This window comes from Chenopodium quinoa, unplaced genomic scaffold (genome assembly GCF_001683475.1).
Source record: "Chenopodium quinoa cultivar QQ74 unplaced genomic scaffold, ASM168347v1, whole genome shotgun sequence".
Classification (NCBI taxonomy): domain Eukaryota; kingdom Viridiplantae; phylum Streptophyta; class Magnoliopsida; order Caryophyllales; family Amaranthaceae; genus Chenopodium; species Chenopodium quinoa.
This window is the reverse complement of record NW_018743283.1, coordinates 736,959-752,581: the sequence shown is the minus strand read 5'-3', so window position 1 is coordinate 752,581 and position 15,623 is coordinate 736,959. Positions and strand designations below refer to the sequence as shown.

At 35.9% G+C, this 15,623-nt stretch overlaps 1 protein-coding gene across 1 annotated transcript; it reads left to right on the top strand.

The window, feature by feature from the left end:
* The first annotated feature begins 936 nt into the window (after positions 1-936).
* LOC110735443 (uncharacterized mitochondrial protein AtMg00810-like) lies at positions 937-2,066 on the top strand. Its single transcript, XM_021915635.1, has 2 exons — positions 937-1,041; positions 1,455-2,066. The coding sequence occupies exons 1-2, from the start codon at positions 937-939 to the stop codon at positions 2,064-2,066; spliced, it is 717 nt and encodes a 238-aa protein (XP_021771327.1).
* Positions 2,067-15,623: the final 13,557 nt, after the last annotated feature.

The following is a 15,623-nucleotide window of genomic DNA, read 5'->3' as shown; positions in this document are numbered from 1 at the left end:
GCTTTGAGGTTTCAAGCTGGTTGTCCTTGGAATATTGGGGTGATTGTGCCATGACAGTTGTTCATCTTATCAACCGGCTTCCTTCTTCTATCTTGAACAACAAAACTCCATTTGAAATGTTGCTCAAAAAGTGTCCTAACTACTCACATCTTAAAGTGTTTGGTTGTTTGGCATTTGCAGCAAATCCAAGCATTGTAGCAGACAAGTTCAAACCTAGAGGAGTGGCATGTTTGTTTCTAGGATATCCTGCTACTCAGAAAGGATACATATTGATGGAAATAGAAACAAAGAAAATATTTGATTCCAGGGATGTCAAATTTGAAGAAACAATCTTCCCTTTTCAGACCAAGTATTCTAAATCAGACTGAAAACTTCATTAATCTGTTTGTTGATGAACAAATTGAGATAGGTGAAAGTGATGAAACTGCTGCAGAACAAGAACAAATGATAGAACCTCAGCAACACTCTGAAAGTGCTGAAACGGAAAATGATTCTGAGAAAATTCATCATGAAAATCAAATGAGATAAAGTACAAGACCATCTAGACAACCTGTCTGGATGAAAGACTATGTTTAGCTGGGAAAAAGATCAAGACAGCCAATTGCAAATATGGCTGACACAGTTGTAAAACCTAAGTTTTACTGTTTCATGCCAACCCTTGAAGAGAATAGTGATCCAGTTCTGTATAGAGATGCAGTCACTAAACAACATTTGGTTAATGCAATGAATCAAAAAATTGACTAGTGTGAGAAAAATGGGACCTGGATAGTGACTGCTCTACTAAATGGAAAGAAAGTGATTGGTTGTAAATGGATTTACAAAACCAAGTATAAATCCAATGGTGAAATAGAAAAACACAAATCAAGGGTAGTAATTCTTGGCTGTAGACATCAATATGGACTGGATTATGGAGAGACTTTTTCCCCAGTAGCAAAAATGACAACTGTCAGAGCTTTGTTAGCAGTGGCAGCTATGAATGAATGGTTCACATCTCAAATGGATGTAACAAATGAATTCTTGCATGGTGACCTTGAAGAAGAGGTATATATGTCCATGCCTCAGGATATTCTGGAATAGGCAGCAGAATCTCTGTTGATCCTCTGGGAAATAATCCAAGCAAGAACTCAACTCTGGTATGCAAGCTAACAAAATCATTGTATGGGCTCAAGCAAGCTCCCAGACAATGGTTCATAAAGTTGTCCACCTCTCTGGTATCTTTTGGATACACTAAATCAAAAGCTAATTACAGCTTGTTCACCAAAATGCAAGGCAATTCCATAACTGTAGTATTGGTATATGTTGATGATTTGCTGATCACAGGCAACAACAAGGAAGAAATATAAAGAATCAAGAGAATGTTGGCATCTCACTTTCATATGAAAGACCTAGGGTCTTTAAGGTATTTTTTGGGTCTGGAAATTGATCATACTGATCAGGGCATTTTTATCTCCTAGAAGAAATACACAACTGACTTGCTGAGAGAGGAAGGGTGGTTAAATGTGAAACCTCTTAAGCTTCCCATTGACTCTCATTTGAAGCTCTCTGCTGATAAAGGAACACCTCTCCCAGATCCTGCTAGATATCAGCAATTGTTAGGGAAGCTTATCTACTTGAAAATTACTAGACCTGATATATCCTTCATTGTCCAATTGCTTAGTCAATTCATGCATTCTCCCACTTCAACTCATATGCAAGCTGTGAAAAGATTGCTAAGATACCTAGCTGGCACTGTCTCTCAAGGTGTATTACTTGATAGCACTTCTGCAGCAGAATTGGCTGCATATTATGATAGTGACTGGGCCAGTTGCCCAACTGCTAGAAGATCCACAACAGGTTACTGTATCCTGCTGGGAAAATCTCCTATATCTTGGAAAGCAAAGAAACAGTCACTGGTGGCTAGATCTTCTGCTGAAGCTGAGTATAGGGCAATGGCTCTTACATCATGTGAAGTGACTTGGATAAAGTCTTTGCTTAAGGACATGGGCATCAAATACTTAGGGCCAGTACTTATGCATTGTGATAATCAAGCAGCATTGGCTATAGCTGCTAACCCAGTGCTGCAATGAAAGAACAAAGCATGTTGAAAATTGACTGTCACTATGTGAGGGACATGGTTAACTCGGGGGATTTAATCACTCAACATGTATCTTCTCATAATCAACTGGCTAACATACTCACAAAAGGTCTGTCCATCAAGCAACATCAAGCCATATTGCGCAAGCTGGGTGCTTTCTCCTCTGCCAAACACAGCTTGAAGGGGGGTAATAAAGGATATTACAACCATTTTCTCAAGAGTATCAAAGCTGTTATACAACAATGATTATCTAGATATTTTTATGCCTTTTTTATTGTCCTATAATTGCTAGGAAGGTTCCTTATAGCTGTTATTTTGTTTTCAGTGTAAGGATATTCTCCTTTTTTGTTTTTGGGTGTACATAAGTAGACTGTACTGCTCTTCTACTAATCAATGAGAAATGAATGAACATTCCCTCTGCTGATATTTAGCCCTTGCATTCTCCTCTGTCCTCTTACATAATCGATCTTATTTTACTCTTTAAAATATATTTGCAGCTTTATAATTTATTAAAACTCTCATTTTATAAAAATTTTAAAACTCTTTTTAAAATCAATACAAAAAAACTAAATCGAAAGCTCTCAGCCGGCAACCACCAAATAAACTCCTCCCAAGCGGTGTTGACAATCAATTTTAGTTACAATATTGTAAGGGAAGTTAATTAACTAGTTAGCTATAAGCTAGGGTGTAAGATGTAACATAAAATTATGAATTCTAAGTGTTTAGCTCAATATTAGCCCTTACTTTTTAGATTTTAATTAATTCTAAATTTTAAAGTTTATAAGTTTAATTTTTAAATTTAAATTCGTAAAGATTAATTAATATTTGTCATTGAATTTAAATGATCTGAATTTTAAAGAGTAATAATTATGTAGCGTTTTCTACAAATTCTCTTTCTAAAAATCACAAATAGACCAAGATCAATACTATGTAATAATAATTACATATAATTGTTACAAAAAACCAATTCAATACTACATAATTATTACTCTTTAAGATTCAGATCATTTAAATTCAAGGAAAAATTGCGGAAAATAATACAACCTTTGTGCGGTTCATTTATAATAATACAACCTTTGGATTAATTCTTAATATTATAAACTTTTACCCCAATCTATTTTAATCAGGCAAATTTACGAGGCAACCTGTTACAAGAGGTAAACCGATGACGTGGCAGTAATACTTCGTACGTGTCATTGACCGTTGGACAACTTTTTCAAAATCCCTTTCTTTACTTATATACCCTGTTCCTTCACCATTTTTCCCCAAATTTGTTGCTTTCCCTTTCTTTTTTCTTGCTCAAATTCGCACTCTCCCCTTCAATTACTTTGATTTAATTGACATGTCTGGGATAAGGCAACCATCCCAATCGGTTGGATGTGGAAGCACAACCTATTCGACAAGGGGGGCTAACTCAAGAATTTGGTGTTCATGTGGGAAGTATGCAGCTGTGAGGACAGTGAAGAATGGTCCAAATATGGGGATGAGATTTTATGGTTGCCCCTTATGGCCAGTAAGTTTTATTTTAATTTTTTTTTTTTAAAATTAACTTAATTTTTGAGAATGTTGTACACTTACTCTGATTTTGGGTATGATTTAGGATACTCAATGTGAGATGTTTAAGTGGGTAACTACTAGTACTGACTTGGAAGATCTTGAACTAAAAATTATGGAGAAGGATACTGAGATTTGTGAGTTGGAATATGAGAAGAAATTGAAGGAAGACAAGATTAAGAAGCTGCAATTGAAGAAGGACAAGTATTGTGATGCACTTTCTGGGATAAAGACAGAAATGGAAGAGCTGAAGACTCAGATCAGGAAAAGGAGGAAGAATGAGAGAAGAATGTATTTGATGTTGTTGTTTTCATGGATTGTGTTTGGTTTTTTTTATGTTTATGGTTAGGTGACTGATGTAGTAGTACTTTAAGTAAACTCTTTGTATGAGTTGTGATAACTCTAGATAAACAAGATTATATATGTTATTTATTTGCAATTTGATAAGCTGAACTTAGCCTCTTCATTTGGAAATGTTAACTTTTGCAAAATGAGTAAATAAACTTGTCTCAACAAAATACATAAGTATTAATTAATGTTGTTCCCACAAAAGACATAATGTTGATCCCACAAAATACATAGACCATATCAAGTGACTTCCAACCAAAATTACAACTTGAATCCGATTCATAAGTAAGCACATAAGTTCATAATATGTTCACAAAGTTAAACAGAACAGATGCTGCTATGCTGATGCTACTGTGTGAGCTGGTGGGCTGTGGAAGCTTGGCTGGACTGGGTTCCTAGCTGACTTGGTTGCTGCTTCCTATGCCTCCCTTTGCCTCTTGTTGGAGCAGGCTGAGTAAAAAAAAAAGGAAACACATTAAGCCAAAGATAACTTAGTAGTAATCACTTAAAAAAAAAAGGGAAAAAGTGTACCTTGGGCATCAAAGTTATGCCATCTGCAGCAATTATAACACCAACACCAAGTGGAAGCTGATTTCTGCCCCTTCCCCTGCCTCTTCCAGGACCCACTCCCCTTTGGCTGCTACCACCTCTAGCACCTCTGCCACCCAATATAACCCTCCCCCATCTGCCTAGCTGAGTTAGCTGAGCTGTGTTAGAGTGGTGCTGAGTCTGAACTGTTGAACCAGATGCTGCAGGTGTTGCAGATGCAATGATGGAAGTAGAAGCTTCATTCACTGTCTCCTTCTTGGGCCTGCCCCTTGGTTTTTTAGGTGCTGGCTCTGAGACAGATGTTGTACCCTTGTCAGGGCATCTCCTCTTGTTATGTCCCTTGGTTTTGCATATTGAACAGGTCATCTCCATTCCTGTTCTTGACAGTGTCTCTGGTTGCTTTGGTTGCTCAAAAGGATCCTTGATCCTATTTTTTCTTGGTCTACCAGGACCAATTTTAATGGGGGGGAATCCACATTGCATTTCACCCTAGGCCAATGTCTGTCTCCTTCTAAGGGTGGTATGGCCCCAGCATAGGCAGTGAGATACACCTCTTTTCTGAAACACTCATCAACATACAGCTCAGCCACTTGGTTTTTGAAGAAAATGCAGGCTACCGCATGGCAACAAGGTATACCTGTCATGTTCCATTTTTTACAGGTGAAGCTCTTAGCTTGAAGGTCTACAGTCAGCATATCAAGAATATATCTCACATTGAACTTGGTCTGGGAGGAAGGCATAACATCACACTCAGCTGCCTTGGTTTTTTCTTTTTCTAGTTTACTTTGTATCCTAGGGCACAGTATTGAAGCAGATTTCTCCATCTCAGTTCTTTTCTTCACCAACCTTTGCATAAGAGCAATCCTAATATCCTCAAGCATGCATATAAGGTGTTTAGTCCTTGCATTAATAATATAGCCATTAAAAGTCTCATCCATATTATTGGTTATTGCATCTGAGTTCACTGAGGTGTCTAGAATTGCTCTACAAAAGACTTTGGGATTATAACTCCTAAAGGCAACCTCAGCATCAGGGTTAAGCTCTTTCAACTCCTCTAATGCCTCCTCATAATCAGCACTGTTATAGGACTCAGCTATCTTCCAAAAAAGAAGTTTCATTTCATCTCCCTTAAAATTCTTATGCCAATGGGAGAATATGTGCCTAGCACAGTGTCTGTGCTCAGCACTAGGTAGCATTGTAGCTACTGCATGCAGTATGGCCTTCACAAACACAAACAGGAACAACAAGAAATATTTCAAATTTCAGCCTACATCACAAACCAACAAGAATACAAACCAACAACAACAAAACCAAGGAAAAGAACATATAAACAACAACACACATGGCTACATAACATATAAACAACAATAGGGTATAGAACATGCAACATATTATACAGTGGCGTATCCAGGAATTCCGAACTGTGGGTTCGGAATCTTAAAAAATAAACGATGCTCATATATTAATTAAATATTCAATATATAAGTTCAATTTTTTTTATTACAAATGGATGGATTAAACGGTTACAAAATAATAAATAAAAAAAATCCTACAAAAGCATTCTTCGAGTTTTATACTTTAAAAGCATGCTAAAACATTACTACTTCTATAAATGATAAATCTATAATTATATTGCAAAAAATCAATATTACACGAAAAACAAAAATCCCAAGTCCCCAATAAACACAAATTTGACAATGTAAAATTTTTCTAATTATCAATTAAAAGACCAAGTAAAAATTTTAAATTCTAAGTTTCTAAATTCAATTTGTACGTCAACAATATATCCAAACTAATTAAACAAATCAATAATTAATCTAATTATCACTAATTTACAAACAAATAAAGATTTAAGAATTAAGAGGAGTAGAGGAATAAGAGGACTATTGAAACTTATACGTACTAAAGGATAAAAACAATAATAATATTAGATAAGTATGAAGCAAGTAAAATAAAGAACTCAATAATATTTCTTCATGCTTAATTCACCAAATACAAGAGCCGTATATGTAGGCTAACAAACAACACATAATAAGCTAAAAAACTGAAAGTATAATGCCATGATTAAACCCACTAAATAAACTCATTAACTTCTAAATTCATTTGACTCTCTAACTTAACAAAATGACCAACATACTACTCCTAAAATTATTGACCCAACTATGGACTAACTCATGAAGAACAAAGGAAGAAATCAAAAGGGGAAAAAAATAAATAAAAAAAATAAAAAAATGAAGTTGGCTAGTCTCGAACCCATGATCAAGAGGAGCCTCACTACTCTATTAGTCACTCCCTTACCAATGTGCCAGAGTTACATATTAGTTTATTTAATTCACAAAAATTTGTTTTAACCTTATTTTTTTTTCTTTTTTTTTAAAAAAATAAAAATCAAAACTTATAACTTTTTTTTCAAAAAATCTTGGGGTTCAATGAACCCCCTTGAACCCCCCCCCCCTAGATCCGCCTATGATATTATAGTGGCAATAATACAAAGAACCAACAAGAATGAGTTTGGAAAGTATACCTGATGTTCATCTGATATTATTGTAATGCCAGCACCATCTCCTAGATTTAAGCATCTTTGAAGGTGGGTGAAAAACCACTCCCAGGAAAGGTTATTTTCACCCTCAACAGCTGCCCAAGCTATTGGGTACATCTGTTCATTGGAATCTCTGCCAACAGCACTTAAAATTTGCCCTCCAAGAAAGGTCTTCAAGAAAGCAACATCAAAACATATAACCCTTCTGCATGCTACCTTCCAACCTTCCATTAGTGCCCCATAGCAGGTGAACAGTCTTTGAAAGACTGGTGTGCTCCCATCTGCACTTGCTACAGTCACTAGCTCAACAACTGTGCCAGGGCTCTTGGACTGAATTTCTTTGATGTATCTTCCAAGCTTCAAGTAGTGGTCTTTCATAGACCCATGCAGTAACTTATGGGCATTGTACTTAACCTTATAAGCAAAATCCCTGCTCACAAGAACTCTATAAGCCCTCCTAATAGTTTCAATAATGTCCTTGGATGGCCAATGTGGCCTAGCCTTGAACACCTCAACCAATTGAGCAGCCACCCAAACAGAAGTAAGTTGCATGTTGCTTTTCATATTCCTATGGCAACTGTGAGTACCAACCACTTTCTTCACCAGAAATGTACCACTCCTAGAGTGCCAAGAGCTATACAAGTAAAATGGACACCCTTTGACACACTTCACACCAAATTGCTGCCTCTTTTTGTTGCTATGTGAGTAGCTCAGATTCCTACCTTGCAAAATAGCATATCTAGCCACAGCTTGCTTGAAATCATCCCTCTTTGCAAATCTCTGTCCTTCTTTCCAAGTGAACTTGCTGAAATCAGCATTCAAACTCACTAGCATTCCCCTTTTCCTCTTAATTTCATCATCATCATCCCCACTTCCAGGAGGAGTGTGGATGTCATCCCCACTAGCTTCATAGTCACTTTCATTCCTAGCCTCAGATGTACCAGTCTCTGGATGTGCTTGCTGTTGTTGATCAGCAAGCCTTCCCTCACTAGCTTCTATTTGTAACTGCTCAGCAACTTGTAGCAGCCTGTTGTTGCAGTTGTTCACCCTATCCCTAGCTGTTCTCACTTCCTCATCTTCATCTCCAGACTCACCAACTATATAATCAGTTCTCTCCTCTTCCACTTCTCCAACCTCTATCTCAAGATCTGCATCATCTAGTTCAGCATCTTCATCATCCCCTAAAGCAACATCTAAATCATCTTCTGCATTGTAGCTAGGGTCATCACTATCTCCACTAGAATACCCAACTAACTTCTTCCATGGTATTGGACTATCTGGCCTATTATCTTCCCAATCTGAGTCAATTACATCATCACTATCATACTGACCATATGGATCAAGATCCTCAACAGTAGGCTGGAAGTGTATGTTGTTGTTTGGGTCATATATACTACCAACAGGAGGAGGGTTAGTGTTTTCAACCAAATGTTGTGTAGGTTTTAGAGGGGAAAGAGAGGCAGCTTGTTTTGAGCTAGATGAGGGGTGAGCATCTTTTTTGGATGAGTGGGAATCCACTTTTTTCCCTTTGCCACATGTCTTTTTAATACTGTTATTTTGGATGGTGGCTGAATCATCAATTTGAACATGTTTTCTTGGGCTTCTTCTAGGTGGAGTAATAAGTGAGGTGGGTGGTCCCCTTTTTGGTGGTAATTTTTTTCTTTTACTTGTGCTTGGTTTTGTATTATTACTTGGCTGACTAAGTTCAGGTTGAGTGGGAGTAGGGTCCACCAAAGACACACTCATGTCATCCAAAGACTCAGATGTACTCTTTGACTCAATAAGCTTCCATGAAGGATCATTACCAGGATGCGTGACATACAACTCAATAGATCTATTGTTCAAAACATGTTGCCCCATCTCAAACACATCAGCATCACCCTGAATTCTCCTTAACCCATCAACCAAATACATCCCTGGAACTAAGTACAACAACCCCTCAATTTTTTCATATTGCCCAGTTTTTTTAGCCATCAATAACAAGTCAAAGTAGCAGAGTTCGTCTAGGTCAACACTATAAGTCCTGCCTTCACCACCCATATAAACAAGTTCCCCATTTCTAACATGTTTAAACTTCCCTCCATGCCAAAATCTTAGGGTTACATTACCTAGATCCTAAATCATGCAAATGTAAATAAAAAAATTAAAATTTTCCCCAAAATTACCAAATTCATAACCAATTCAACCAATACAAACATCAATTAACCCTAAAGACTTCATTTTTAGATATGAATTGCTGTAAATAAAAAAAATCGAAACAAAATCCAACAAAATCTGGGCAAATTAAGGGATAGCACAGCATACCATGGTCGAATTGTGTCGCATTCAACTGATTTCCGCTTCAAACCTCTTCTCCAACGCTAATTGCACTTCCTTGGTGGTTGAGAATCATCAATGTCGAAGTACGGATTTTTATTTTTTTCCAGAGTTTGAGTTTGGTAGCCTCAGTAATGGCGGGAGGAGAGAGAAGAAGATAGTGAGTAAATGGGGTAGGTGGCAACGTCTTTGCCACGTCGGATAATTTTAGGGGGAAATTTTGGGTCAGCCTTTAATTAGAATACTGTTGACTTGCTTTCAACAAGTTGCCTGTAATTTGCCTGATTAAAATAGATGGGGGTAAGAGGTTATAATATTAAGAATTAATCCAAAGGTTGTATATTATAAATGAACCGCACAAAGGTTGTATTATTTTCCGCAATTTTTCCTAAATTCAATGACAAATATTAATTAATCTTTACGAATTTAAATTTGAAAATTAAACTTATAAACTTTAAAATTTTGATTAATTAAAATCTAAAGAGTAAATGATAAAAGAAGAAAAAAGTTTTTTTTTAATTTTTTTTATTTAAGCTTTCAAATACACACCACCATTATAGTGGTAGCAGCGGGAGCTAGTTGTGGACTTGTGGCTAGCATCTTTGTTGGATCCCTATCGGTGGTCGTTGCTCCTTTTTGTGGTCGGGGTCCCTTCTCACCATTTCTTTATTTTTTTTAATCAAAACTTAAAAATAATTAAAATGCTTAATTCTTTGAAAATTTGAGCAAATATTGAAAACTTCTAATAAAGGGAATTTATATTACTCCATTTAAGTCATAACTTGTCTAAAACTTTTAGTTTGTCTATCTCGTTTAATTGGTTAAAAAAATTTGTTGTTCGATATTATTCAAGAAAATTTTTATATTATTTTATTTAATATATAAATCTATTTATGTAATAAAAAATTAATAAATTTACTTGTTTTAAAATATATTAATAAATATTCTTAAGTTATATATTACTTACTTATTTACTTGTATAAAATACCTGTATAAATACTTACATATATATTTATACGAATAAAATATGTGTTTTTATACTATATACATACACTAAAATACGGGATATTATAATATTGAGTATAATGTTACATGCATCAAATCATTATGTTAAAGTAAACATATGCGGATTTTAATATAAAGTAGTGGGATATAATATATATATATATACGGGATATTACAATGAATTATTTAATATATATATTAAACAAGTAATCGGATGGAGGTAACTATTATTAAACAAGTGATGTTGCCCTATAACCAACATCCAGTGTCATCATCTTTTACAAAATAAAATAAAATAAAATAAAAGTTATTGCTTTAATCTTCAATTTTTTGATAGATATAATTTGTTATTCTCTTATGAAAACAAGTAAATCCTTTATTAGATTGTCGATAAAATTTTAGATAGATTTTTTTGACGTTAATTATTATCACGTATGCAATACCTATAAATAACATAAAATCTCTTTTGATGATGAAAGATGTAATCACATGTTTTTAAAAAAATAATAATAATGGTTCTCTAAAAGCTATAAAATCCAATATAACAATTACAGTAAATATGTGATTTATCAATTATAATATATTTAAATTTATTTTTAAAATAATTCAGGATATAAAATGACAAAGTTATAAGATTTTTGATGAAAATATTAATTTATCTAATTTATTTTATACTTATGATATGGGAAGTTTACCAAAAATATATTCTAAAAATATTTTGTTATATACAAAATCATCTATTTAAACTAAAAATCATAAAAAAAAAAAAAAAAAAAAATTAGGTTTTACTTTCAAAAAAAAAAATTAGGTTTGTACGTACAAGAGTTAAAAAAATACTACGTATGTATCTTAAAAGTTTAGAAATAATTTTTGTATATTTTTTCCTGTATCTATTAAATTGAAATAAAGTACTGTGGTTAAAATATATCATAAATGATATTTTTGTTTTTTTTTTAGAAAGATATCATAAATGATCTTGTTATAAATCAATTTAACGAATTTTATGATAGTGAATTATCAATTATGATGCAAAAATGATCATTATATATAATACATATTGAAAACTATAAATTGTACCACACGTTTTGTGTCCGGCTGGCCACATCATGTGGCCACTTGTAAAAGAGCAAAGTGAACCCTGTAACACTGACTAAATAACCTTTGTAATGCTGACCCAAATAATCCCTATAACACTAAACGAATAATTCTTGTAATACTGACGAAGTAACCCTTGTAAGTTTGTAACACTTATCACTTGTGTGTGGTTGGCCATACCATGTGGCCACTATAAAAGAACAAAGTAATCCCTTTAACACTGAGTGAACCTATTGACCAAATAAACCCTATAACACTAAGCGAGTAACTCTTGTAATACCGATAAAGTAATAACCCTTGTAAGTCTATAACACTGAACGAGTAACCCCTATAACACTAAACGAGTAACCCTATGAATGAACACATGATGTAGTCAGCCACATATATCAGAATTTTGTGTAAATTTTGAAAGGAATGGTGTCCTTCGAACAAGTGTATTATTCTGATGGCGGGTTCAGAATTATTAAAAATCTAATATATTCAGTAAGGTCAAGTGATCGGAATGTCTGGGTAGAGGCCGCTTCCGATCAGTAATATTAATATAATTAATATTACAGCTTAATCTTGACTGAACCCTTCAGGTCACACCCAAGCAAAATATACGAACCGACTTGACGAATTAATTCGAGCTTAGAGCGTCGGAAGTCGAGTCAAAAATAATAAAAAGACGAGACGGCAAATTAGTAATAAATCAACAATGACCAAAATACCCCTAGCATCGGAATCCCGAGTGCTAGGGGATTAGCCGAGCTAGCAGCCCGCACCATGTGCGAGGCATGCTAGCAAGGCGTGGCTAGCAGCCCGCACCATGTGCGAGGCATGCTAGAACAGCACGGTCAACAGCCCGCAAGCAGTGCGTGGCGTGCTGGCGTGCGCTGCTGCTAGCAGCCCGCACATGTGCGTGGCTAGCTAGCAGCGCCCTCGGCATCAGCAGCCCGCACTGATGTGCATGGGCGTGTTGGGCCGAGCTGGCAGCAGCTAGCAGCCCGCACGGTGCGAGGCTAGCTGGGCCGTGGGCCTAGGTCGGGTAGAAAGGGAAGCTAGTAAGTATGCTTGCTTCTTGGTGTGGACAAGTGTCACAAGGAGAGGAAGGAGTGGGGAGCAAGTATGGTCCCCTCTTCTCCAAGTGGTCCATACTCCTCTTTACATATGACTAGGACACTTGTTGATTTATTACTTGCTTATATATTTAATTTAATTTAGCTTTAAATTAATTTGTGGAATTTCATGAATCCATTATTGATGGGATAGAAATTCCCACTCATACTTTCCTCTATAAATACCAACCTTGGGATTTGGAGTAAAGTGCTTGAGTGGGAGTTAGAAAGAGCATTCTATATTTTGGGAAAAACTCTTAAACTCCATTAACACTTGGGTTTTGGTCGGACCTTGCTAACTCCAAGGTAGCGGACCTAAAAAGTCGTGTTCGTCCTTTGTGGGTGGATACCGTTGGAGGCACGGCATTTGCGGTGCTCAAGGCTTTCAAGTAAGAGCCCGTTTTGAGAGGGCGAAGCTCTCTTCAAGGGTATGATTCGTTCTTCCTTTTCTTGTGCTTATTTATTTATGCTTTATGGTTTTATTAATAACGAGTGGTTCCTTGGGTCGGGGTTGTTTCCGCGGTGAGTCGGACTCACCAAACCCCTACAGCGGTATCGGAGCCCTGCTCGTTTATTTTTATAATCATGTTTTTCAAGGTTTATTTTGGCTTATTTTTCTGGTTTAAGTTGCTAATTAGATTAGTAGCTCGGTTTTATTTATTTTAATCCCGTTTTTAATGTCGAATTTGGCCCAAAACCCAATTTTTCGCCCAAAAATAGTGAATTTTGGGTGGAAAGGGTGTTTTGGAAAGGTTTTTACCCCTTTGGGGCTGTGATTTTAGCTAAATTCTGACCAGAAATGCCTTTTGCTAGGGATTTTTCGTTTTTGACGAAAAATTTTAAGTCTTTTCTAACCTTGAAATTAATGGCATAACTTGTTGATTATGTGGTTGATTAGTTGCATTATTTTCTGCATTTTTAAGTCCTCTTAAAGCACACTTACTTGGTAGTATTTGATGCTTAAAGGTTGATTTATTTTCACATAATTGCAAACTAATTGCTTTTTAGTGTGAGAATTTTTGTTTTGAGCCTTCCTAAGTGTTAAAGATTCAATCTTTATTTGTGATAAGTGATTGAAACTTTTAAAACCACTAAATTCCATCTTATTTTGTGTTAAACTTTGTTGTTTTAATCATTTTGAGTTGATTGGAAACATAAAGTTTCAATTTTTGTGATAGAAATTTGGTTATCTTCATGTTGGAAGATATAATTTTCAAGGATTCACAAAATTTAGATGTTGGAATTTTCATTTGAACATTAAAGTTCATATTTTTCCAACTTCCCCTTACTTTGTCAAATTCTCAAGTTTAATTTAAATTGATTAAATTAAAAGTGAGAAATTGCCTCAACCTTGTTATTGCACCAAGCTAAACCAATTTAATTGAGAATGGTTCTTGGAATTATTTTGGTTATTTGCACTTTGAAATTTTATTAAGTTAGACTTGTTTAAAATTTTTATTTTTTGCTCATTAAGTTAGTTCTAAAATTAATTTAGAATTAATTAATTATGTCTCGCGAAATGGGATCAAATCCCGAGGCCATGGCACGCAAAACGAGGCAAAGAACCATCCTTGGCTAGTCGGGATGCATAGCAGCCCGCATGTGGCTACCCCGCCTTGCGTGCGGCCACACGCGCGGCAGCAGCACACGGCCGCAACAGCCACGCACCAGCAGCCACGGCTGTGCGTGCGCGTGCGTGCGGCAGTGGCAGCAGCCCATGGCTGCTTTCCGCGAGCCGTGTGTGCGGAGTTTTTTGTGTGTGCATATGCTTGGTGCGGTGAGGTGAATAGCCGTAGTATGCTCGGTTTGCATGAGCCGGGATTATTCGAGTTTCCTTGGCAAAACGCTTAAAGCGAAAGCCACTTGAAATGCGGTTGGCTTAATATTGCTTATTTTTCCGTTTTATTTATTTTAATTAATTTTGTTTATTTTAATTAAAATTTTGGGAGGCTAGGCCTCGGTTTTGAGCGGCATTGGAAAAATTTTATTTTGACAAGTTTGGGTGCTACCGACTTAATTAATTGGATTAATTAAGGGAAATGCGGAATTTAGTGGGAGCTTCAATTATTAATGACGTCAATTACATAATCGGTTAAACAGCTTTGACTAGTTTTAATTAGGCGTGTTAATCGGATTAACCACCTAGATTAGTTACTAGTGCGCGCGTTGTTTAAATGCATTTTACTTGTTTGATATTGTAAATTGCATGGGCCATTCACAAATAGTGAATGGATGAATGGAATATATATTCTCTCTCACAGGTTTTATGAAATGGCAACTAGTGGGACCCGATTAGGATAGAAAATACGGACTACGTGCCGTTATGTATTTTTGTAACTCTAAATACGGTCTACGCACCGTTAAGTATTTTTGTACCTTAATATTTAGATTATTCCTAGTCGTATACACTAGTATTTGCATAGTTTGGTTAAGTCTTGAAGACGGCGTATCTTGGAAGACAAAGCCTTGAAATGCAAATGAAGACCTTTTGAAGATTTGAAGAATTCAAGGGGTCATGCTAGTTGCCAATATGCATCTATAATTTCGCTTTATATTTTATGCTTATATACATGTGAATTATTCGTTAGATGCATGTTTAGGTTTTCTTTATGTTGCGATGATTAGTTAAGTTCACTTAAATCAACCAACATAGAAATCCTAGGTCCCTAATAATATTGAGTCAAACTTGCCTTTCCAAAACAACACTTACCAACCGAACGAGGGTGATGGTAGGCTACGCCAAAGCGAGGTGCCATCACTTCTCCAAGGCTCATAAGGCACACCGGGTGTGCACGTTGGTTTTGGTTTAATTCATCGGTATGAGTGAGGAGTCCTCACATACTGTGGCAAAAAAGATACATCGTCAAAGATACATTAGATGCGACAATTATCTAACCAAGAGTGGCTTAGAGCCATTAGCAAGGCAATGCTTACCTTAGAAGATTGAGTGTTAAGACAAGCCAAAGCATGCTTAACCACTCTTTGTTTCTTCGGATCTTGGAATCGCCTTATTTTCGCCAAATAGGGACAATTTTTATGCGTAAAT